Source organism: Capra hircus, chromosome 1 (assembly GCF_001704415.2).
Source record: "Capra hircus breed San Clemente chromosome 1, ASM170441v1, whole genome shotgun sequence".
Lineage (NCBI taxonomy): Eukaryota > Metazoa > Chordata > Mammalia > Artiodactyla > Bovidae > Capra > Capra hircus.
The window spans coordinates 91,532,893-91,560,042 of record NC_030808.1 but is presented as its reverse complement, the minus strand read 5'-3'; the positions used below and the strand labels follow the sequence as shown (position 1 = coordinate 91,560,042).

Here is a 27,150-nt window from a genome sequence, read left to right as displayed (position 1 = left end):
GTGATATAGTTTTTTTTAATGTTTCATTTTTGGGGGGGTATAGGCAATTAACAATGTTGTAATAGCTTCAGGGGAACAGTGAATGGACTCAGTCAGAAATAATTTTTAAAAGATGACATTAACACTTCACAGTGTACTATTTAAATTAGTTCACAATTTAAATTAGTACTTCAAAGGACAAAAGAATCAATTCAGTAACTTAAAGTTTCAATATACAGATCCTAAGTATTTTGATTTTCCTTATATTCCATATCTAATAGAAATTAAAATATTTATAAAATATGTTAGATAGAATCAATCATAAAAACTATCTCACATGTCTTTATTACTCTTAGAAAATGTTTTGGAGAGGGTATTCCCAACCAGTAGTTTGAAAGCAAGTTTCATATATGACAACATATTTAAAAGTACAATAAATGTCTCCATAAACATTTTGAAAATCATAGAATAAAACTACTTGCTTTTTTTTAAATTAAGAAAGAATGAATGTTTGAGGGTAGCATTGTTCAATTCTTACATTTTATGGATGGTGAAACCAGTGCTGGAAAAATTATGAGTTGTCACATAGCTATTAGTGTTAGAGTTGGTACCAAAATCCAGTACTGCATCCCAGTCTCATGAGTTTTCACTTGTCTTCGTTATGAATTGGTTTATTGGCAAATAATGGAAGCACTCTCAGAGAAAGGGAGGAAATCTCATCCAGTCCAAGTGAAAGGCTCACAGCTGGACATGAGGTCTGTGTGTGCTATTTTTTCTCTTGCCTATTTTCATCTCTGGTTTCTCTGACTTCCTCCTCCTTTTTAGTTGTCAGTTTTCTTGGCAAGGTTCATGATTTCTACATTCTAAAAATAACTAGTTTGTACATGTCTTACAATTAGTTCTGAATAGAGAAGCTATTTGCACATAAGATGATTTGTATTAAGTAGGAAATGGTGCCCCTCCAAGGTGACATAGCCTTGTGGGTCAATGCACCACATTAGCCGGAGGCTGTGACCTGCTTCTTGGTCACCATACAACACTCAGGCCTAACAACCCTCTGCCTGACTCATTTCTGGTGTCTTCATTCTAAGTTCCAATTGGCCTTATTTATGTCAAATGTTTTCTTAGTTTACAAGAACTAAGGACCCCAAACTTATCAGATATATACTTGAGAAAGAGGAGCAAAAGACAGTTGAAGTTTAATGTTGAGAATCTTGGCTTGACACTCGCCCTATCTTTTCAAGTATCGGACCCCCCCAGTATAATCATCAGTCTAGGTCTCAAGCTATGAGAGGTACTGTGCAGGGCTAATGACTTTCCCCTGTGCACCAAGGGACAGTCTGCCATCAAACAGCACAGGGACAGCTGGTTTCATCTTTTTGTCATTGCCATTCTTTAAATGTATTGTTAAAAATATAATCTCACCAAAATGGGAGATATTTTGAGCATTTTAGGCAACCTCCATGTCATCAGGTTCAAAATGTAGTGCTAACAATGCAAAGGAACATTTTTAAAATTTGATATAATGTAAACAGTTTCTCCTGTTGTCAATGTTATTGGAAATCCAGCAATAATTATTCTCTAAACTGAGTCATTGAATTAAACTAATTGTTTAAGAGCTCTATAATGGCCAGTGAGGGGTAGAGTCAGAAAACAGGTTTGACAAAATCGAAGAGGTGTCCACTTCAGGTCAACTATTGTATGTAGAGGACAGGAAGAGAAGGTTGGTTCATATATAAAACTGTCTCTTCAAGGGTGTAGGGAGGTAATCAACTCTAACCAAAGATAGGTTTCCAATAAACCACTTTGCTTCAGAATTGGCCATGAGGTATAGAAGTATATCATGATATATATTCCTTATAAAAGGTATCTCAACATACTGCTTAATATAATCAGAAAAGAAAAACAGGTAACTCTTCCATGTGATTTTTGACTAAAATAAATTTAACCACTGTTTCATAAACATTAAATTGTTATCATCTGTATCTTTTTAGAAGAGATTTTTGAATGTATTTGATATTCCACTAAAGCAGATTGAAAAAAAAAAATACTGTGGATCATCATTCCCTTTCTTTGTCCGAAACAGTGATCTCTCAAAGAATCACTTTCCACTGATGCTGAGTCTATCCTCACATTCTTTTCCTGCTGTTTATTCCTTGCCAGTTAATTAGAGTTAGCAGTCAAGGTGAAATGCTGTTAAAATGCTGCACTCATTATGTTAGCATATTTGAAAACAGCAGCGGCCACTTTTCCAGGACTGGAAAAGGTCATTTTCCATTCCAGTCCCAAAAAGGGGCAGTGCCAAATAATATTCAGACTACCATAAAATTGCACTCATTTCACACGCTAGTAAAGTTATTTTCAAAATCCTTCAAGCTAGGCTTCAGCAGTACATACATTGAGAACTTCCACATATACAAGCTGGGTTTAGAAAAGGCAGAGGAACTGGAGATCGAATTGCCAACATCCATTGGATAATAGGAAAAAGCAAGGGAATTTCAGAAAAACAAGTGCTTCTGCTTCATTGACTAAATACTAAATGCTAAAGTCTTTATGTGGATTCCCTGGGAGCTCAGACAATAAAGTGTCTGCCTATAATGCGGGAGACCCGGGTTTGATCCCTGGGTCAGGAGGATCCCCTGAAGAAGGAAATGACAACCCACTCCAGTATTCTTGCCTGAAAAATCCCATGGATGGAGGAGTGTAGTAGGCTACAGTCCATGGGGTCGTAAAGAGTCAGACACGACTGAGCGACTTCACTTTCACTTCATTCACTTTGTGTGGATTACCACAAATGGTAGAAAATCTTCAAGAGATGGGAATACCAGACCACCTTATCTGTCTCCCGAGAAACCTGTATACAGATCAAGAAACAAGTTAGAACTGGACATGGGACGCCTGACTGGTTCAAAATTGTGAAAGGAGCATAGCAAGGCTGTACATTGTCACCATGCTTGTTGTCACCTAAACTTATATAAAGAGTACATCAGGCAAAATTCTGGGCTGAATGAATCACTACCTAGAATCAAGATTTCCAGAACTATCAAAATCTCAGATATGCAGATGATACTACTCTAATGACAGAAAGTGAAGAGAAACTAAAGAACCTCTTGATGAAAGTGAAAGAGGAAAGTGAAAAAGCTGGCTTAAAACTCAGCATTCAAAAAATGAAGATCATGGCATCTGGGCCAATCATTTCATGGCAAATATATGGGGAAACAAAGGAGAGTTAAGTTCAATCGCTCAGTCCTGTCTGACTCTTTGCGACCCCATGAATCACAGCACGCCAGGCCTCCCTGTCCATCACCAACTCCTGGAGTTCACTCAACCCACATCCATCGAGTTGGTGATGCCATCCAGCCATCTCATCCTCTGTTGTCCCCTTTTCCTCCTGCCCCCAATCCCTCTCAGCATCAGAGTCTTTTCCAATGAGTCAACTCTTCGCATGAGGTGGCCAAAGTATTGGAGTTTCAGATTTAGCATCATTCACTGCAAAGAACACCCAGGGCTGATCTCCTTCAAAATGGACTGGTTGGATCTCCCTGCAATCCAAGGGACTCTCAGGAGTCTTCTCCACCACCCCAGTTCAAAAGCATCAATTCTTTGGCGCTCAGCCTTCTTCCCGGTCCAACTCTCACATCCATACATGACCACTAGAAAACCCATAGGCTTGACTAGATGGACCTTTGTTGGCAAAGTAATGTCTCTGCTTTTGAATATGCTATCTAGGTTGGTCATAACTTTCCTTTCAAGGAGTAAGCGTCTTTCAATTTCATGGCTGCAGTTACCATCTGCAGTGATTTTGCAGCCCCCCAAAATAAAGTCTGACACTGTTTCCACTGTTTCCCCATCTATTTCCCATGAAGTGATGGGACTAGATGCCGTAATCTTCGTTTTCTGAATGTTGAGCTTTAAGCCAACTTTTTCACTCTTCTCTTTCACTTTTCTCAAGAGGCGTTTTAGTTCCTCTTCACTTTTTGCCATAAGGGTGTTGTCATCTGCATATCTGAGGTTATTGATATTTCTCCAAGCAATCTTGATTCCAGCTTGTGCTTCTTCCAGCCCAGCGTTTCTCATGATGTACTCTGCATAGAAGTTAAATAAGCAAGGTAACAATATACAGCCTTGACATACTGCTTTTCCTATTTGGAACCATTCTGTTGTTCCATGTCCAGTTCTAACTGTTGCTTCCTGACCTGTATACGTGTTTCTCAAGAGAGTTCAGGTGGACTGGTATTCCCATCTCTTTCAGAATTTTCCACAGTTTATTGTGATCCACAAGGTCAAAGGCTTTGGCATAGTTAATAAAGCAGAAATAGATGTTTTTCTGGAACTCTCTTGCTTTTTCCATGATCCAGAGGATGTTGACAATTTGATCTCTGGTTCCTCTGCCTTCTCTACAACCAGCTTGAACATCTGGAATTCCACGGTGCACGTATTGCTGAAGCCTGGCTTGGAGAATTTTGAGCATTACTTTACTAGCATGTGAAATGAGTGCAATTATGTGGTAGTTTGAGCATTCTTTGGCATTGCCTTTCTTTGGGATTGGAATGAAAACTGACCTTTTCCAGTCCTGTGGCCACTGCTGAGTTTTCCATATTTGCTGGCATATTGAGTGAAGCACTTTCACAGTATCGTTTTTCAGGATTTGAAGTAGCTCAACTGGAATTCCATCACCTCCACTAGCTTTGTTCATAGTGATGCCTTAAGGCCCGCTTGACTTGACATTCCAGGATGTCTGGCTCTAGGTGTATGATCATACCATCGTGATTATCTTGGTCATGAAGATCTTTCTTTGTACAGTTCTTCTGTGTATTCTTGCTTAATATCTTCTGCTTCTCTTAGGTCCATACCATTTCTGTTCTTTATCGAGCCCATCTTGAGGCAGTCTTTATTTTCTTAGGCTCCAAAATCACTGAAGACAGTGACTGCAAGCATGAAATTAAAAGAAACTTGCTCCTTGGAAGGAAACCCATACAAACCTGGACTGTGTATTAAAAAGCAGAGACATTATTCTGCCAACAAAGGTCCGTTATGTCAAAGCTATGGTTTTATGCAGTAGTCATGTACAGATGTGAGAGTTACAACATAAAGAAGGCTGAGTGCCAAAGAACTGATGCTTTCAAATTTTGGTGCTGGAGAAGACTCTTGAGCGTTCTTTGGACAGCAAGAAGATCCAACCAGTCAATCCTAAAGGAAATCAGTCCTGAATATTCACTGGAAGGACTGATGCTGAAGCTGAAGCTCCAATTCTTCGGCCATCTGATGCAAAGACCTGACTCATTGGAAAAGACCTTTATGCTGGGAAAGATTGAAGGCAGGAGGAGGAGGGGGCGACAGAGAATGAGATGGTTGATCGGATCATAGACTCAATGGACATGAATTGGAGCAAAGTCTGGGAGATAGTAGAGAACAGAAAGGACACAAAGATTTGGACACAGCTCAGTGACTCAACAGCAATAACTCAAAGAGAAAACTATCTATCATTCCACTGGTAAACTCAGCTAAGAGCAAAGACATTGTCCTCCTTACCTCCATGATCCAATGATCCCAATTACATGTATGACAGTGACACTCATTAGGTAGTTATGAATGGATAAATGGCCTAGGAATTGTGAAAATAGTTTTTCACAAGCAGGTAATTTTTCAGGAGGAAAGATAACATTGACCAAAATAACCAACAAATATCCATTTAACTTCATTATTAATGAAATATTTTTGGAGAACTAAATTTTTGCCGTATTGACAAATATCTTTGGAAAAGTAATAATATTCAGTGTTGGTGATAATGACAGGCAACAAATGCTCACATACACTGTTGGTAAGAAAATAACTTTTAATAGCTTTTATGGAGGAAAACTAATTTATTTTAAAAATCATAAAAACAGGAGTACCTTGACCTAAAAAAATCTACATGTGATCTTTTTAATGTGTTGTTGGATTCTGATTGCTAGAATTTTGTTGAGGATTTTTGCATCTATGTTCATCAGTGATATTGGCCTGTAGTTTTCTTTTTTTGTGGCATCTTTGTCAGGTTTTGGTATTAGGGTGATGGTAGCCTCATAGAATGAGTTTGGAAGTTTACCTTCCTCTGCAATTGTCTGGAAGAATTTGAGTATGATAGGTGTTAGCTCTTCTCGAAATTTTTGGTAGAATTCAGCTGTGAAGCCGTCTGGACCTGGGCTTTTGTTTGCTGGAAGATTTCTGATTACAGTTTCAATTTCCGTGCTTGTGATGGGTCTGTTAAGATTTTCTATTTCTTCCTGGTTCCCAATGTTCATTGCAGCACTGTTTATAATAACCAGGACATGGAAACAACCTAGATGTCCATCAGCAGATGAATGGATAAGGAAGCTGTGGTACATATACACAATGGGGTATTACTCAGCCATTAAAAAGAATACATTTGAATCAGTTCTAATGAGATGGATGAAACTGGAGCCAATTATACAGAGTGAAGTAAGCCAGAAAGAAAAACACCAATACAGTATACTAACACATATATATGGAATTTAGAAAGATATTAATGATAATTCTGTATGCCAGACAGCAAAAGAGACACAGATGTATAGAACGGATTTTTGGACTCTGAGGGAGAGGGAGAGGGTGGGATGATTTGGGAGAATGGCACTGAAACATGTATACTATCATGTGAGAAATGAATTACCAGTCTATGTTCGATACAGGATACAGCATGCTTGGGGCTGGTGCACGAGGATGATTCAGAGAGATGATATGGGGTAGGAGGTGGGAGGGGGGTTCAGGGTTGGGAACTCATGTACACCTGTGGAGGATTCATGTTAATGTATGGCAAAACCAATACAGTATTGTAAAGTAAAATAAAGTAAAAATAAAAATTAAAAAAAAATCTACATGTTAATATATATTTCATTAAAACAGGTATTTATGCAATGATACAGCTATAAGGGAGTTTGTAATATTTTTAAAATAATTTAATCGACAATCAGGAGTTGGTTACTAATATTTGATGGACTTTTTATATTATATTACTTATATCACTCATATATAGTATATATCTATTAAAGTGATACATAAGTGTACCTATCAACATGGATACATGTTTAGTATATACTAAGTGAAAAAGAAATATTGAAAAATAATATTTTTCATAGGTATTTTGTAAATATATGTGTGAATGTGCATAAACCCTAATGAAGGTGTCTAGAAACATCAGCATGTTAATATTTGCTGCCACTTGACATGTAAGATAATGGAATTGCTTTTTGCCTTTGTTTTGTTTTGTTTTGTTGATGTGCATCTCTTTCTCACTAATGGTCACTATTTGCTTTTTTTTAACCTCAATAATTTATTTTATTTTTACGTTGTCACCCTGCCTATTTATTTATTTATTTAAATTTTTATTTTTACTTCATTTTACTATACGATATTGTATTGGTTTTGCCGTGCATTGACATGAATCCGCCATGGGTGTACATGAGTTCCCAAACATGGACCCCCCTCCCACCTCCCACCCCATATCATCTCTCTGGATTATCCTCGTGCACCAGCCCTAAGCATCCTGTATCCTGCATAGAACATAGACTGGCGATTCATTTCTTACATGATAGTATACACTATTTGCTTTAATAAAATAAGTAATTTCTAGTATTTTTAAAAATTGCTTTCTAGAGACATTCATTTTTTTCTTGATATTTTCTCCTGTAGTAAGCAGAACATTCAAAATTGTTTCATTGACTTCTTTTTGAGAATAGTAATTTCAGCATCTAAATATTAGAAGCCTTCCCTAAGGACTTCAATCTGAGCATTTGAAGAGTCGGTGTTAAATCTGGCCCTCTTATTCACATATATTTTTTCTTTTGTTCTCTCTCTCATTCTTCCTCTCTCCTTGAATACTTTACCCATCTTCAGTAAAACATTGGTGGGAAAAAACAGGAATGTGATCATATTAGTTTCTTATAGAAAGTATACACGTGAGTCAACTATACTTAGCTTTGGTTCTCAGTGTTAGGTTTTTATCTTTATTATAAAAATTCATTCTTGTTCATTATTTGTTTAAAAATGGGAAAATACAGAATGTTTTTAAAGGAGTTGGAAAGAAGCAATTAGTGTAGAATATTTACATCAAGCATCATTTATTTTTCTATGTATTATTTTTATGTAGTTAAAATTATATTATATTTATATGTTTTATTTTTCTTATTGAAGTACCTTCCAAATATTTTCTCAGAGCTCACTTTGCTTTATGTGGTTGTTATGCCATATCAGCATGTGTGTTAGTTTTTCTTTTATTTAATGTCTTAAATGTCTACTATGTGCTTGCTATATATAAAGCGTACAGACAGTCAATCAAAAGATAAGCATGATTCCTACCCTCCTGGTGTAGTCTAGTTTGAGACCCAATTGATACCTTGCTTGCATGCATATTCAGTCATGTCTGATTCTTTGCAACCTTATGGACTATAACCTACCAGGCTCCTCTATCCATGGGGTTTTCCAAGCAAGAATACTCGAGTGGGTTGCCATTCCCTTCTCCAGGGGATGTTCCTGATCCAGGGATTGAACCCACATCTCTTATGTCTCCTGAATTGGCAGGCAGATTTATTTATTTGTTTATTTAGTTTACTACTGAGCCATCTGGAAAGCCTTGCTTAGTCCACTGTAAAACTCAATAAACAACAGAAGCAGTAACTGGGAAGTGAAATATAGGTGTTAATTAGAGTCGCACAATGAGCAGCAACTGTCTATACTGAGTATGACTTAGTCATAGTCTCCATTATTCACGCAGTTCGGTTGCTCAGTTGTGTCTGACCCTTTGTGACCCCATGAATTGCAGCACGCCAGGCCTCCCTGTCCATCACCAACTCCCGGAGTTCACTCAAACTCATGTCCATCGAGTTAGTGATGAAATCCAGCCATCTCATCCTCTCTCATCCCCTTCTCTTCCTGCCCCCAATCCCTCCCAGCATCAGAGTCTTTTCCAATGAGTCAGCTCTTTGCAAGAGATGGCCAAAGTACTGAAGTTTCAGCTTTAGCATCATTCCTTCCAAAGAACACCCAGGACTGATCTCCTTTAGAATGGGCTGATTGGATCTCCTTGCATTATTCACTAGTGCCCCCTAATTACTTTTCCTCTTTAGTAGGAAAGAAACATGTCTAGCAAATCATGATCATTACTGTACAAATCATGGTAGTCATGCAAAAGTTAATAAGTTCTTTGCCCTAAAAATGTAGTTTAACAAGTTAAAACAAGAGAACCTGGAATGACAGGTTCATCTGCCTATTCTTAAGAACAGAGAGGAACCTTTGAGTGAAATATGTTCGTATGAGGTAATCGGGCTATTATCAAAGTATTTAATGACAGAGACAGAACAGGACCTGACCATTCAGAAGGCCCCTCATTTGGTTATGTATATACCCATTAGTTGCTCAGTCTTAGACGTCTGGCTGGAACATCCAGGGCAGAGACCAGAATGGCTAGTACAGTGGGAGCTCTCAGGAGGATCAAGGCAGTGGCTATTTGCCATTGTGAAAGTATTTCAACATTTTAGCAACTGATATGAAAGGCTCGATCCTAGAGGAAATATATCAAGGTCCTGTAGGTGTCTTCTGTTCTCAGGAAGGACACTATAGTGGTCAGAACAGTTCTCCTTTTGCAATGGAACTTTGTCGGTGGTAGATCTTTTGTTGCTCTCATAGAAGCGAAAACTGCTAGATGTATGTGGACAACTGAAAAGTGATGAAATTCTAAAAACAGACATTGGAATAAAATTTAAACATAGGAATGAAGCTTGAATATTGCTGAACAGAAGAAAAAGGAAGAAACCAGTAGGATAACTTTGTCTGAGATTTGATAATGAGGACATCTGAAATGTGCTTATTTTATAAGAAAATAAAAGTAGTAAAGAGAGTCATCTAATTGTAGTGACTTTATAAAGTGGCAGTATATGAATTAATAATACATATGAAAATATTTTTAAAAATTTGTTCTCCTCTTTCAGCTTTCCTTATTGGAAAAGACTGGATTTGGAGGTGTTCTTCTATATATTGATCCTTGTGATTTACCAAAGACTGCAAATCTTAGCTATAATACCTTCATGGTATCACTGAATCCAGGAGGAGACCCTTCTACACCTGGTTATCCAAGTATTGGTAAGTTTACTATTAATCCTTATTATTCTTATAAGCATTATAAGGTTGTAATTTATAAGTACATGTTACCTAATTAAAAAATAATAAATTTGAAGAATTCTTACCACTCCATATTTCAAAAAATGAAAGCTTTATCTTCCCCAAATTATAGACTGCCCCAGAATAAGACTTGAAAAAGTCTATAATAGATTTTTGTCTCAATAACTTACAGTATAGTAAACAGAGAGAAAACATTTTAAGTGTTATTGATGGACTGATAAGATAAATTAACACCATGTGGGACAAGTACTCCATAGGTAGAAAACACATGAATCTACCTAGAAGCATGAAATATCTATGACTTTGGAGCTGTTGTTATAACTTGAAGCCCAGAGTCTAGGGCTACACATGCTCAAGTTAGGTGTCTGTGAAAAATGAAAGTGAAAGTTGCTCAGTTGTATCTGATTCTTTGTTCATGGAACTCTCCAGGCCAGAATACCTGCTGGAGTGGGTAGCCTTTCCTTTTTCCAGGGGATCTTCCCAACTCAGGGATTCAACCAGGTCTTCCACATTGCAGGTGAATTCTTTACCAGCTGAGCCACAAGGGAAGCCCAAGAATACTGGAGTGGGTACCCTATCCCTTCTCCAGCGAATCTTCCCAGCCCAGGAATCAAACTGGGGTCTCCTGCACTGCAGTTGGATTCTTTATGAACTGAGCTATTAGGGAAGCCCTGAAGCTATGGGAAATAATGCTGGATAGGACTAGAGTTGACATGATCAAATTGTCTGGCTCCCTAAAAGAAGGGATCTCATTTGTTTGTCCAGCCACTTGGCAGCATAGACATGGCTATTTTGCATCAAACATCCTTTTCTTTCCCAGCAAGCTGTGTTCATTACCGTGGGGGTCATGTGGCAAAGAGAAACAACTGTGATTTTGGCAGGTGCTCACTGCATCATTGAACTTCTGTCTAATGTGTCATTGACAAATATTCTGTATGTACAAGCTTGGCAGAGGAAAAGCTCTTTGAACCTCCTTCCACTGCAATACTAACCCATTAACTGTGATGCTTCAGTCAGGACTTAAGCTAACAAAAAATTCATGTAATTATCCATGTGTCCCATCAATATTTTTCTTTGTTTTCCACAAGATATAACAAAAGACTAAAAGCATCTTTCTTAAGTCTAACTTCCCTTTGTAGATAGTTAACTTTACCAACCAATTAATAACTTTCTCCAAGAAGGAAGCAAATTAAGTCAAATATGAGTTATAATTTTACGAATTTTGTTGGGTTTGTTAAGTACTACTTTGTCTACTAAAACACCCCTTTAATAATCCATGTAAGAATTTTCTCTGGGAACTCACTGTTCTGTAGTTTGAACAGTTCACTCTCATTCTTGCAATTTTCAAGTTAAAATTAACAGGTGTCCATCTACAATTCTCAGACCTCACCAGATATGTCAGTTAAGCCCTCTCATTTGCAAATGCTGTGATTGCCTTGGGTTGTAATGCCTCAATATCAGGAGGTTGCATGTAACAGCTAACTCTGCTGCAAAGCACTGTTCTGCAGTGCTACTGAAAAGCAGATTCTGGATGAATACTTTGCTTAAGCTGGTAAATGCCTCATTGGCAACAGTTACTATTTATATATTTTTGACTTAGGTCATTTAATAAATGTAGAATTCAGTCATCTCTAGCAAAGTGCTGGCCATTGTCTTGAGAATCTCAGCATGATTTTTTAAAATAATTTTTAATTTGAAATAACTTCAACTCAAAAAAATGTTGCAAATAAAGTATGCAAATATTTAGACTCTCTGGCCATTTTTTATTTGAGTTGTTTGTTTTCTGTATTGTTGTGTTGCATGGGTCATTTATATATTTTAGATATTAACCCCTTATCAGTTATATGATTTGCAAAAATCTCCATTCAGTGGGTTCCCTTTTCATTTTAATGATGGTTTCTTTCATGTCCAGTACCTTTTTAGTTCAACATGGTCCATTTTGTTTATTTTTATTTTTGGCTCTTTTTGCTTTTGGAGCAGATCAACAAAAGTCATAATAATAAAATGACTGAGGTTAGTGAGTTTACTGTCAATATTTTCTCTAAAGAATTTTATGGTTTAGGTTTTGTATTCAAGTTCTTAATGCATTTTGAGTTAATTTTTATATATGGTGTAACATTCTTCTGCTAATGAGTGTTCAGTTTTCCCCACACCTTTTGTCACAGAAACTATAATTAGCCCATTGTTTGTTGTTTGATCCTTTGTTGTAAATCAATTGTCCATATATGGATGGGTTTATTTCTGAGATCTCAGTTCTGTTCCATTGACCTCTGTGTGTGGTTTTCTGCCAGTATCATACTGTTTTGATTGCCATCACTCGGTAGTATAGCTTGAAATCAGCACATTCAATATCTCCAATTTTGCTTCTTCCTCAAGTTTGTTTTGTCTATTCAGGTTTCTTTTGTGTGTGTTTTCATAGAAGTTTTAGAATTGTTTGTTCTATTTCTGTGAGATATGACATTGGAATTTTAATATAAATTGTGTTGAATATGCAGATTGCTTTGCATAGTATGGGCATCTTAACAATATTAATTTTTCCAATCTATGAGCACAGAATTTTTTTTATTAATTTATGTCTTCTTATTTCATCAGTGTCTTACAGTTTTCAGTGTGCAAATCCTTCACGTACTTGGTTAAATTTATTCCCTAAGTATTTTATTATTTTGATGTAAATTATAATTGTAAATGGTTCCAGATTGGGAAAAGAGTACGTCAAGGCTGTATATTGTTACCCCGCTATTTAAATTATATGCAGAGTACATCATGCAAAATATGGGGCTGGATGAAACATAAGCTGGAATCAAGATTGCCAGGAGAAATATCAATAACGTCAGATATGCAGGTGATACCACCCTTATGGCAGAAAGTGAAGAACTAAAGAGCTTCTTGGTGAAAGTGAAAGAGGAGAGTGAAAAAGTTGGCTTAAAACTCAACATTCAGAAAACCAACATCATGGCATCTATTCCCATCACTTCATGGGAAGTAGATGGGGAAACAATGGAAACAGTGAGTGGTTTTATTATTTTGGGCTCCAAAATCACTACAGATAGTGACTGCAGCCATGAAATTAAAAGATGCTTGCTCCTTGGAAGAAAAACTATGACCAAGCTAGATAGCATATTAAAAAGCAGAGACATTACTTTGCCAACAAAGTCCATCTAGTCAGAGCTATGGTTTTCCAGCAGTCATGTAAGGATGTGAGAGTTGGACTATAAAGAAAGCTGAGCACCAAAGAATTGATGCTTTTGAACTGTGGTGTTGGAGAAGACTCTTGAGAGTCCCTTGGACAGCAAGGAGATCCAACCAGTCCATTCTAAAGGAAATTAGTCCTGAATATTCATTAGAAGGACTGATGCTAAAGCTGAAACTCAATACTTGGCCACCTGATGTGAAGAACTGACTCATTTGAAAAGACCCTGATGCTGAGAAAGATTGAAGGCCAGAGGGGAAGGGGGTGACAGAGGATGAGTGGTTAGATGGCATCACTGACTCGATGGACATGAGTTTGAGTAAGCTCTGGGAGTTGATGATGGACAGGGAGGCCTGGCATGCTGCAATCTATGGGGTTGCAAAGAGTTGGACACAACTGAGCGTCTGAACTGAACTGAATTGTAAATGAGATTGTTTTCTTAATTTCTGTTTCTGATCGTTTATTATTAATGTGTAGAAATGTCACCTTTCTCTATATTGATTTTGTAACATGTAACTTTAGGGAATTTATTTTTTAATTCTCACATCTTTTTGGTAGGCTGTTTAGGATTTTCTATGTATACTACAATGTCATCTGCAGATGACATTATATTCCATTATATTATAAGACAGTTTTCTTTCTCTGTTCAGATTTGAGATAATTTTATTTCTTTTCTTGCTTAATTGCTGTAGCTAGTACTTTCAGTACTATGTGGGCATCCCTGTTCCTGATTTTGGGGGAAAAATTCTTAATTTTTCATCAGTGAGTGTGTTATTAGCTGTGTATTTGTCATACATGGCCTTTACTATTTGAGGTATATTCTCTCTATGCCCACTTTATTGGCAATTAAAATAGGGTTGTATTTTGTCAAATGCTTTTTCTACATCTGTTGAGATGATCATATAATTCTGATTTTTCATTTTATTAATGTGATGTATTACATGGGATTTTTGTAGATATTGAATCACTCTTGCTTCCCTGGAATAAATCCCACTTGATCAAGATGTACATTTTTTTAATGTTTTGTTGGATTTGATTTGCTAATAATTTGTTGAAGATTTTTATATCTGTAGATATTAATGATAGTGGCATGCATGTTTCACTTTTGTAGTGTCCTTGGCTGGTTTTAGTATTAGGGAAATATTGGCTTTGTAAAGTGCTTTGGAATGTTTTCCTCCTCCTCAATTTTTTGAAGAAAAATATTAAGTCATCTTTGAATATTTTGTGTTAATATTGAGAGAAGAATAAGTATTAAATCTTCTTTGAGTGTTTTGTAGACTTTGCCAAAGAAGCTATCTCTCTGGTCCTCAGCTTTTGTTTGTTGTGAAATTTTCTAATTTGTGTTTCAATCTCCTTGTTGGTAATTTCTGTTCAGATTTCCTGTTTCTTTATTATTCAGTCTTGGAAGATTTTATGTTTCTAGGAATTTATCCATGGTTGTCAAACTGTTGGTATTTAACTGCCGGGGTCCAGCCCCAGTGGATCCAGGGTGATTCGAAGGTGGGGGGACGGAGTCGGCGTCTTTGGAAAAATACATATTTAATCACAGATATAGAGAGATTAGAAATGGATAGTGTAGTAGGAAGATCAGTGGAGAAAAAGAGGCTGAATAACTTGGATTACATGGAATAGCATCCATGCTCCAGATGGGAATTCAGCCAGAAAAACGGGAGCAAGAAAGAAGCGACATGGGGGAATCAGTCTTTCTGGAAACTGATCCGATGTCTTTATTTTTGGGTTTGCTTATATACCTTTTGTTACGCATAGGGATGAATACAGAGTCACGCAGGAGTCAGCAGTCCTGACCTTTGTCAAAATCAGGTGCTTCACATAAATGTATAAAAAAAAAAGGTCTTAGGGATATTACATCATCTTCTGGCCATGAGTGAGACCTGCTGACATTTTATGAGCCTTTCTTTCTGGTAACCAAAAGACTTATTTCTTCCAAGGGTGTTTTTTCTTAAACCAGGCACCACCCTCCAAATAAAGTTACATTCCTATAGGGTGAGGGTGTAGTGAGTTACAATCAAGAAAGGAATTTATTTAACCCAAGGTTAACATGATTAGTCTCAAAGGTTAATACTTATTTCTCCTATATGCTTAAAGGTTAATACTTATTTCTCCTATATGTTAGTTATATTCATTATAAGGGTAGGGAACATGGAGATTTAGCAGCAAACATCAGCCCAACAAATGAAAATCCTTTCACCAATGCTCCTCTTAAGATCTGTTTAGTCTTAAGATATGATAAAGTTACATTCTTACATAGCAAGGACACAGTGATTTATAACAAAGTACAGTGATCTATTACAAAAGAGAAAATCCATTAACTCAAAAAGTCTAGTATTGCTAACATCAAAAACTACTATATTTCCTTTGCTATATTCCAAATACATTGATTAATATATTCCCAGGTGCCTAAGGATATGGCAATCATTGACTCAACAAGATGAAAAAGTCCTATGCTAATTAAGACTCTCAAAATACTCCAAAACTCTCTGTGCTGTTTACGGTTGAGAGGTAGTAAACAATCATGTGCCTAGTGGCAGCAGTATGGATAATCCTGTCACACAATCTAGTCTGTCAGCAGAGAGGTTTGACCTGAAACATCCTTGTCCCACCCAGAACAGGGAATTAGCAGCAATTATTGACACAACAAATGAAGAGCCCTTCACCAATATAATTCCTAACCAACACACTATACTAATAATTTCTAACTCCCCAAAAGATTTTGCCTTTAGTAAGTCTAAAACATCTCATGCCTCTCAGATTGGGAGGCTGTAAACAATCACATGTGGCTGGATGAACCTATACAGGCGGGCTAGATAACCTTCAGAGGAGTCCCTAAGCTGAAACACTCTTGTCACGCCCAAGAATTTTTATTGCCTTGGAGCTGCACGTTTACTCCTTCTCCAAGAGAAACGGTTATGGGGGAAGCCCCCCGTAAAGTCAGAGGTGTAGGTGAGAGCATAAAACAGACTCTGGCTTTGGGGTTAGATGCTCGGGAACAGGGGGTTTCCTAAGGCTTGATCACGCCTTTGCGTATGCCAAGCCTCCTTCCTCATGACCTTTGCCATGGGCGGAATTCCTCACGCTGGCCCCCGACTTTTAACTATTGGTAGTAGTCTCATTTTATCCTTCAAATTTATGTGGTTACATTTATAACTTCTCTTTCATTTTTTTAAATTTTATTTATTTGTATCCTCTTTCTTCTTCTTCTTCTTTTTTTTTTTTTTTTGGTTAGTCTAGCTTAAGGTTTGTAGATTTTATCTTTTTCAATCACCAGCTCTTAGTCTCATTGATCTTTCCCACTTTATTTTTTGTCTCTCTTTGATTTACTTCTGTCTGATCTTTATTATTCTCTTCTTTCTGCTAATTGTGGGCTTCACTTATTCTTTTTCTTTTTATAGTTCCTTTAGGTGTAAAGTTAGATTATTTGGTATTTTTGAACAATTCCCTTTTAGAACAATTTTTTGTTGAATACCATAGATTTTGATATGTTGTATTTCTATTTTCATTTGCCTCTAGTTTTTTTTTTTTTTTTTGCTTTATTCAAAGACCCCTTTAGTTTTATACCATTACAGCTGGAGAAAGTTTTTCTTCGGTTCATTGAAATGCAGTTTGTGACATAACGTGATCTATCCGAGAAAATGTTCCATGTGTACTTAAGAAGAATGTGTATTCTTTTGCTTTTGGATGGAATGCTTTATATCCATTAAGTTCATCTTATCTAATGTATTACTTAAATTTAATGTTTTCAGATTGATTTTTTTTTTTTTTGGTCTGGATGATATATTCATTGAGGTAGGTAGGGGGTTAAAGTCCCCTACTATTATTGTCTTGCTTTCAAATTTTCCCTTTAAGATTATTAATGTTTTCTTTTGTATCTTGGTGCTCTTCTGTTCAGTTCAGTTTCTCAGTCATGTCTGACTCTTTGCAACCCCATGGACTGCAGCATGCCAGGCTTCCCTGTGCATCACCAGCTCCTGGAATTTACTCAAACGTGTGTCCATTGAGTCAGTTTTGCCATCCAACCATCTCATCCTCTGTCACAACCTTCTCTTCCCACCTTCAATCTTTCTCAGCATCAGGGTCTTTTCCAATGACGCAGTTCTTCACATCAGGTGGCCAAAGTATTGGAGTTTCAGCTTTATCATCAGTCCCTCCAGTGAATATTCAGGACTGACTGGTTGGATCTCCTTGCTGTCCAAGGGACTCTCAAGACTCTTGTCCAACACCACAGTTCAAAGGCATCAATTTTTTGGTGCCCAGCTTTCTTTATAATCCAGCTCTCACATCCATACATGACTACTGGAAAAATGATATCTTTGACTACATGGACATTTGTTGGCAAAGTAATGTCTCTGCTTTTTACTATGCTGTCTACATTGGTTATAGCTTTTCTTCCAAGAGCAAGTGTCTTTTAATTTCATGGCTGCAGTCACCATCTGCAATGATTTTGGACCCCCTCAAAATAAAGTCTGTCACTGTTTCCATTGTTTCCCCATCTATCTGCCATGAAGTGATGGGACCAGATGCCACTATCTTAGTTTTCTGAATGTTGCTCTTCTGTTGGGTTTCTGTTTTGTTTTTTTTTTTTGCCAGATTTACTTTTTTATTATCATGTGATGCTCTTCTATGTCATTTCTTACAGTCTTTGTTTTAAAGTCTATTTTTGTCTGCAGTTTTCTTTTCATTATTATGTGCATGAAATATATTTTTTCCATTCCTTCACTTTCTGTCTGGACGTGTCGCTTCTTATAAAGTGAATGTCTTGTTGGCAGCAAATAGATGGGTCCTGTTTTTTATCCATTCTCCCACTCCATCTTTTGATTAGTTCCTTTAGTTTGTTTGCATTTTAAGTAATTACTGATGGGTATGTACGTTTTGGGGATTCCTTGGTAGCTCAAATGGTAAAGAATCCACCTGCAATGCAGGAAACCCCAGTTCAATTCCTGGCTCAGGAAGATCCCCTGGAGAAGGGATAGGCTATCCACTCCAGTATTCTTGGGCTTCCCTGGTGGCTCAGACACTAAAGAATCTGCCTTCAATGTGAGAAACCTGGGTTTGATCACTGGTATGGGAAGATCCCTTGGAGTAGGGCATGGCAACCCTCTCCGGTATTCTTGCCTGGAAAATCCCCATGGACAGAGGAGCCTGGCAGGCTATAGTCCTTGGTGTCACAAAGAGTCAGACATGACTAAACGCACACACACGTATTTATTGTGATTTAGTTATCTTTTTTCTTTTTCTCTCTTTCCTTGTGTATTGTATGCTTTCTTTAGTGTTATATTTAGATTTCTTTCTCATTTTCCTTTGTACACTTGCAATAATTTTTTGACCTACTTGGGTTACTGTGAAATTCACATATAATATTCTTGTGAGTGTTGCTTGTTTTAAGTTGGTAGCAACTTAAATTTAAACACATTTCAAAACTTTGTCTTTCTACTCTCTCTAGCATGTACACATTTTATATTTTTGATAATACATTTTACATCTTTATTTATTTTATGTGTCCTTTAATTATTGTAATTTTAGCTAATTTTACTACTTTTTTCTTGTAATTCTTATATCTGCCTTATTAACTATTTTATGAACTTTGCTATATATTTACTTTTTCCAATAAGGATTTTTTTTCTTTCATATATTTTCATATTAACTAATGCCATTTCTTTTCAGCTTAAAGAAATCCCTTTAATATTTCTTGCAGGACCAGTGTAGTGGTGATGAAATCCTTTAGTTTTTGTTTAGCTGGTACAGCCTTGATCTCTCCTTCAATTCTGAATGTTAACTTTGCTGGGTAGAGAATTTTGGGCTGGAGGTTTTTTCCCTTTCTGCATGATGGATATAGCACACTACTTCCTTCTGGTATGTAAAGTCCTTACTGAAAAATCTACAGATATTCTTATGGGATTTCCCTTGTAAATATCAAGTTGTGTTCTCTTGCTGCTTTTAGAAGTTTCTGTTTATCCTTAACTTTTACAATTTTAATTGTATCTTCATATGTATCCTTTTTGATTCATGCTATTTGCAACTCTGCAAAGAGTTGACTCATTGGAAAAGACCCTGATGCTGGGGAGGATTGGGGAAAGGAAGAGAAGGGGACGACAGAGAATGAGATGGCTCGATGGCATTACTGACTCGATGCACATGAGTTTGGGTGAACTTTGGGAGTTGGTTGTGGACAGGGAGGCCTGGTGTGCTGCAATTCATGGGGTTGCAGAGTTGGACATGACTGAGTGACTGAACTGAACTGAACTGGGCTTTCTTCTGATGTCTGTTTTCTTCCCTGGATTAGAGAATTTTCAGCCACTATTACCCTAAATAATATTTCTGACTCTTTTTCTCACTTTTCTTTCTGGGACCCCTATAGTAATATAAATATTATCCTGATCATTGTTGTTTCAAAAGTCCCTATTTTCTTTTTTTAAAATTCTTCTTTCATTTTGCAGCTCTGACTGAGTTCCATTGTTTTGTCTTCCAGCTGAGTGATCTGTCCTTCTCTCTGGTGTTTAATCCCTCTAGTGAACTCTTCTGCTCTATTATAACTTCTCTTGATACCTTCTTATATTCTCTGCCTCTTTGTTGAGGCTTTCATTCTGTTCATCCATTTTTTTCCACATTCAGTGAAGCATCATTCTTGACCATTACTTTTAAATCTTTATCAGCAGATTGCTTACCTCTGTTGCTTTCAGTTCTTTTTCTGAGATTTTGTTTTGTTCTTTCAATTTGAACATAATCCTCTTTCTCCTCAATCTGTCTAATTCTCTATTTTTATATATTAAATGTTAACTATCTCTCCCAGTCTTAAAGAAGTGATCTTATTTAGGAGATATACTGTGAGGCTCAAATGTACAACCCTGCCTTGACTCCAGAGCCAGGTATCAAGGAGTGTTACTTATGTGGACTCTACATCTTCCTCCTTTGGTGGAGCCCAATGCTGGCTGCTATGGCATGCTGTCATGCGGGATTTGCCCTTGGAATAGCTGAGGGTCTTGTGGCTTCTGTGGGACACTGGTGAGAAGGGCTCTTCTTAGATTTTTTCTGAGCTCTGACTTTGGTGCTGGGAGAGAAAGGACTCTCAGTGGGTCCATGCCCACTGTCTCCAATAGTTTATGGAGAGAATTCCAAAATACTGCCCTTCAATGCTGATATTATCAAAGTAGTCTGGGATCACAAAATGGTATCCCTCAGTATCTCAGTCCCCAGGGATCATCCCACCTAGTTTCTTCCTCCCTGGCATAAACTTCAGAATTAGGAAGTGGGTCCCCTTTACCTAGTTCATGTGTTTTGTGTTGATTTTCAGATCAGGTTAGTCTATATACAAGCCCTTTACAAAAGGTTTTTCATTCCCTAGGGTTCTGTTTTTCATTCCCTAGGTCTTTGACTGTGTGGATCACAATAAACTATGGAAAATTCTGAAAGAGATGGGAATACCAGACCACCTGACCTGCCCCTTGAGAAACCTGTATGCAGGTCATAAAGCAACAGTTAGAACTAGACATGGTACAACAGACTGGTTCCAAATAGGAAAAGGAGTACGTCAAGGCTGTATATTGTCACCCTGCTTATTTAACTTATATGCAGAGTACATCATGAGAAACGCTGGGCTGGAGGAAGCACAAGCTGGAATCAAGATTGCCAGGAGAAATATTAAGAACCTCAGATATGCAGATGACACCACCTTTATGGCAGAAAGTGAAGAGAAACTAAAAAGCCTCTTGATGAAAGTGAAAGAAGAGAGTGAAAAAGTTGGCTTAAAGTTCAACATTGAGAAAACAAAGATCATGGCATCTGATCCCATCACCTCATGGGAAAGATCATGGCATCTGGTCCCATCACTTCATGGGAAATAGATGGGGAAACAGTGGAAACGGTGTCAGAATTTATTTTGGGGGGCTCCAAAATCACTCCAGATGGTGATTGCAGCCATGAAATTAAAAGACGCTTACTCCTTGGAAGGAAAGTTATGACCAACCTAGATAGCATATTCAAAAGCAGAGATATTACTTTGCCAACAAAGGTCTGTCTTGTCAAGGCTATGGTTTTTCCAGTGGTCACTTATGGATGTGAAAATTGGACTGTGAAGAAAGCTGAGCACTGAAGAATTGATGCTTTTTAAACTGTGGTGTTGGAGAAGACTCTTGAGAGTCCCTTGGACTGTGAGGAGCTCCAACCAGTCCATCCTAAAGGAGATCAGTCCTGGGTGTTCTTTGGAAGGACTGATACTAAAGCTGAAACTCCAATACTTTGGCCACCTAATGTGAAGAGCTGACTTATTGGAAAAGACTCTGATGCTGAGAGGGATTGGGGGCAGGAGGAGAAGGGGACAACAGAGGATGAGATGGCTGGATGGCATCACCGACTCGATAGACATGAGTTTGGGTGAACTCTGGGAGATGGTGATGGACAGAAAGGCCTAGCGTGCTGCAGCTCATGGGGTCGCAAAGAGTTGGACATGACTGAGCAACTGAACTGAACTGAGGGTTCTAAAGCTTTCTTGCACATACTTCTCATTGGTTTTCAAAGCCAGATATTTTGTGGGCCTATTTCTCCTGTGCAGGATCTCAGGGTTGGGAGGGTTGATATGGAGCTTGAGCCCTTGTTTCTCAGGTTAAAGATACATGTGTTTGTGATTCTTCCCAATTTTGGTTTTCTGAAATGATTTTTTTCCCCTTGATGAAATTGTATCTCTACCTTTCCTACTCATCTTAAAACTGTCCTTTTACACTTTGTTGTGGAGTCTTCGTACATCCAGTGTTCATGTCCCTTTTCATGAAATTTATTCCATATGTCATTGTAGAGTTGATGTGTGTCTGAGAGGAGGTATCTTCCCACACTGCTATTTTGAACTCTCTCTCTCTCTCTTTAATATATACAAAATAAGAGAATAGTGAAATGAATATTCCGTATATCTCAACCAGTTTCATCAATTATTCTAATATTTTTGTTTTGTCTGTGTATCCCCTCACACTCCTTATAACCATATTTTTTCAAATAAAATTTTTATAAATTGAAACAGATACATCTTAATGGGCAAAAGGATACAGCCATGTACTTTCGATTCCTATTTAGTATAAGAACATTCCCATCATCTCCAGGAGTTCTCTGGGTCACTCAGAGTAACTCTTCATCACCAAACCTAGCTAACCACCAGTCTCAAGATTGGTACAGAATTTTAGAAATCCATGTAAATGGAGACATGAAGTATATATTCTATTGTGTGCAGATTCTTTTGCTCAATATAATGTCTATGATATTTATTTATATTTGCAGTTATTAGTATTTCATTCCCTTTTATTTCTGGGAAGCATGCCACAATTTTATGTAGGTTTAAGTACACTTTTAAAACAATGAAAATGTTGATGCACTTTGCTACAATGTATGATCCAAATTGATTGTTCAAACAAATGCTTGTCCTTCTTGTAAGATAGTTCTGCTCAGTGAGCCTGTTGCATATCCAAATATTTCTTGATTATTGTAGAATCAGAAGAGAGTAAAAGTTTTAAAATAATCCTTGTCCCTGTAATACAGAAAATGATTCATCATTCTTTTTAATATGAATGAGGCTTTAGTTTCATTTGACATGTTAATTAACTACTCTGAGTCTTATTCTCTTCACAATAAAAAGCATTACACTAATAGGTATATCACAAGATTGTTTGTAAGAGGATGCAAAATTCTGGTCTCCACCTCATAATTAAGTAGAAACTCTGAAGAAGTTATCTTCAGATATCTCAATTATCTTCAATTATCTTCAGTTATCTTCAATTATCTCTGTTCTAACACATTTTTAGTAATTCTGATACAAATGAATTTTGAGAGCCACTGAGCCAGAGAACCTTTACGTCCTTTATCTACCACATATGAGTTGGACCACTGTGGCTATTGACCTAAATTTTGTGGCACCATGATACTGTTCTTTTACATCATCTTGTATTGCTGCCTCCACACCAGTCAGCACTGGGGAGCATATGTATTCCTGATTCTCAATCAAATTTTTGTACTCAACAGGCTATTAGTAAATATTTGTTGAGTGAACAAGCTATTGAAGTATAATTGATTTATATAGCTGTGTTAATTTCAAGTATACAACAAAGTGAATTATATATATATATATCCATTCTTTTTCAGAGTCTCTTCTCATATGGTTTATTACAGAATATTCAGTAGAGTTCATTTCGCTTTACAGTAGGTCCTTGTTAGTTATCCATTTTTTGTATAGTAGTGTGTATATGTCGGTCCCAAGCTCCTTATTTATCACTTTACCCCGTGTTTCACCTTTGGTAACCATAAGTTTGATCTCCAGGTGTGTGAGTCTGCTTTGTTTTGTAAATAAGTTAATTTTATCATTTTTATTAGATTCCTCATAAATTAGATCACATGATTTTAGTTTTTCTCTGTCTCACTTCACTTATGATAATCTCTAGGTCCCTGACTGCTTGTCTGATGATTCTGATCCTAGGTTTTATCCTAATTTTAATTAACCTAATTAAAATTCCTGATTTCTTTTTTTAAGAAAAAGCACTTGCATGCAGTTTTTTCTCCTTAAATGCTTTTGTCAACTCTCTCACATCTCTTTTACCACTCAAACTATCAGAGATTGCATTGATTCAAACAGCTTTGAAATTACATATAAGATATTAGGGTATTAGAATCTAATCTAATCTAATCTCTTAATTCCTTTGATAATCTATTAAGTATTTCAAAGATGTAAATGTTCAAACTATTAGACTTTATCATAACTGCTTCCACCAACTTGTCAGGAGTGTTTTAATGCATTAAACTGTAATTCAAGCAAAGTTCATTCCCTGAAACTATATACTTTTAAAATTCTAAGAAGCTTTAGGGTATAAGTAGCACAGTTTTATTCTCAAAATTGAGGCAAAAGAAACTTGATCACATTATCTAGGGACTTAGATAAATGAGGCATAAGAACTGACATTTACAGTAACTGGTTATTATTATAATATCTGTGGTTAGTTATAATAAAAAATGTGCTTGTCTTAAAATCATTAATTGGGGGCGTAAGGTTTGGCTCGAAATGGAGGGAATCACAAAGCTATGGGGTGAGCTTTAAAATAGAGAAGTGAGAAATTGATATCATTAAGGAGTATTCCATTTTCATTATTTTGAAAGAAAAAAAGAAAATCCTATCCCGATTTCTAAGTATTAAGATTATCTAACATCTGAAAGACTAGAAATAGTATTAAGAATTAGAAATCTGTTTTCTTTCCATATTATTTCCATTAACAATGTATCTTCTGAAAACTCTGCAAGTTATAAAGTTGATTTTAAATTTATTATCATCTCCAGATAACTGTCTGGTTAATCTCTGGACTAGTACTTAATTGAAACCCAAGATACTTCTTTTTATCTGGACTTAGACTTGATTCTCCTTACACCTTATTTCCTAAAATCTATCCTGATTAAAGCTTTATATCTGTGCCATGTTCTCTATTAGTTATAATCCTGTTTTGCTTTCCTTTTTGTTTTAAATTCTGGAGAGGAAAATCATTTCAGTCATTTTACTCTAGTGAAGTGTATCAAACGACACATTTTATTTAATATTCCCAGTGTTACAATTCAGTGGATCTGAGTGTTGTTTACCTGCTCTCTTCTCAACATCACCTCTGCCGACCAAAACCATTCAAAGAATAAAGAATATCACTGTAATTTGTGACAAGCCTTCACCAGATGTTCTTGGTCCAGTTACCTGGACAAATGTTGAAAGACTGACTTGAGTTGGCACTAAATCAACTGAGACAGTGTTGAACTAGAACAGCAAAAATATAAATATGTGCCTCGTTGTCAAAGCAGAGTGTTAGATATTCACAGCATAAAGTGCCATGTCACTTAGTTGGCAAAAAATGAAAGTGTCTATATTCTTACTGTTTTACTGTAACTGGTGGGTCTTGTACATTTCCTAAAGTCTTCCTGTTTACATGACATATTATTCAGCTTGAGTCTTAGATCCACTCAAAGAGTGGCTCATTATTAAACAATGTGAATTTTTTTAAGTTTAATTTGCGACATATTGAAAAAATAGACTATTTAAATTCAAGCTACTCCTTTAAAAATCAAAATTTTATTTAATATAATGGTAATATAAGTTTCCACGGATTTCTTGTTTCCTAAAAATTGAAAATTTCCAACTGTTTGTTGAAAAGTCTAAGATGATAGTCTTCAGAGACATTTTTGGTTGATTATTATTCTTAGGAAATTAGTCTACCATGTAATGCTCAGAATGTTCTTTACTTATTATTGTACTAGGAACTTTCTATTTTAAATTAACACACACTCTGTCAATAGAGACAATCAGGTTTTTTTGTTTGTTTACTTTAAAAATCAGTTTTCACAAAAATTGGTGATTCTAAGAGGATAATACAGTCCACTGCTTTAAAAAATAATTTACAAATACATTTCCATTACAGCACATATAAGAAGTTAATTGAAACAGCGATAGAATTAGTTTGACATGTTTTTGGTACTTATTCTTTATAACATCTTTCAACAGGACAGCTTTTACTGGCCCAACTTGATAGGTAAATAAACTGATCCTTAGAGAAACTTGGTCTCAATCAATGATTTGCCAAACATAATCACCTTTAAATCCAAGGTTATCTAACTTGTAACGTAATGGGAATTCCACTGTATAATTTGGCATCAACTATAAAACTTAGGCAAATGATATTTGCTGTTTGGTGTGATAGCAGATCTATGATTCAAACTTAATGATGAACAAAGTTTGACTTTGTTTTCCTGACACATTCAGCATATGCTTGGGGGGGGGGTAATGTTCAAGTTGAAATATAAAATATGATAGTAAAATTATAAAACTTATCTATAAGTTTAGACTGTATCAATATAACCTCAGAAAACTTAGATTAAATTGTTTGCAGTTGCCAGTTGTCTTCCAGAGTAGTTTTGTACACTTACCTATAAAAATGGAAATTGCATATTATAAAATAAATAAATTGAACAATGAATCAACTAACCAAAGAAACTAAGGACAATCAACAACAACAATAAGAACAAAAGACCCTGAGTGTTATTTTTCAACCATAAATTTATGTAAATTATCTTAGAGGAATAAAGACACAACTTGTCATTTTATGAGCTTTATTAGAATTTATATTTGATAGCTTTAAATTGTAAAATAGAACCATCATATTAGCTTTCTCAAAGATTCAAATTGTTACTATCATAAGTACAATCCAGCTTTTCAAGGAACTTAGTAGCTGAGCATAGCAGATATAAAAGAATAGAAGTAAACCTGAGAAATAATATACCATGCTGATCATCACGCTTAACTTCACCCTTTCCAGCCAATGTTCATGCTTTTTTTTTATCTGCTGTGGTCAGAGTCTATAAACTATGGTATGAAAAGATTTTCCTACTGACAAAATTAAATATTTTTTAGAGAAAATATCATTAATATAACTAATGTTATATGTGAAATTATAAAGGTTGATATAGTCTAGTTTTGCATTCAATACTGAATTATTAAGGGAGCATAAAAACAATAGCAGTCTTTTTTTTTTCCTCAACACTGTTAATAATAATAAATTTATCTATACTGAAACTTAGGTGGTTTCTGTAATTTGACTATTATAAATATTGTTGCAATGAGCATAGGAATAGAAATCTCTTTTCAAAATAATGCTTTGTTGCCTTGTGATATATATGCAGAAATGAGATTGCTGTATCGATGGTCATCATATTTTTAATTTTTTAGGGGCCTCCATATTGTTTCTTATAGTGGCTGAATCAGCATTTGCACTAACAGTATATGAGAGTTGCCTTTTCTC

At 36.3% G+C, this 27,150-nt stretch overlaps 1 protein-coding gene across 2 annotated transcripts in view; it reads left to right on the top strand.

The window, feature by feature from the left end:
* The window catches only part of NAALADL2 (N-acetylated alpha-linked acidic dipeptidase like 2), a 1,631,204-nt gene that overhangs the window by 958,023 nt on the left and 646,031 nt on the right, over nt 1-27,150 (top strand). For both annotated transcript variants that reach the window (XM_013964525.2, XM_005675296.3), the window contains one exon: nt 9,960-10,110. In XM_013964525.2, the coding sequence (XP_013819979.2) occupies nt 9,960-10,110 (151 nt within the window). The remainder of the gene's footprint in view (nt 1-9,959; nt 10,111-27,150) is intronic.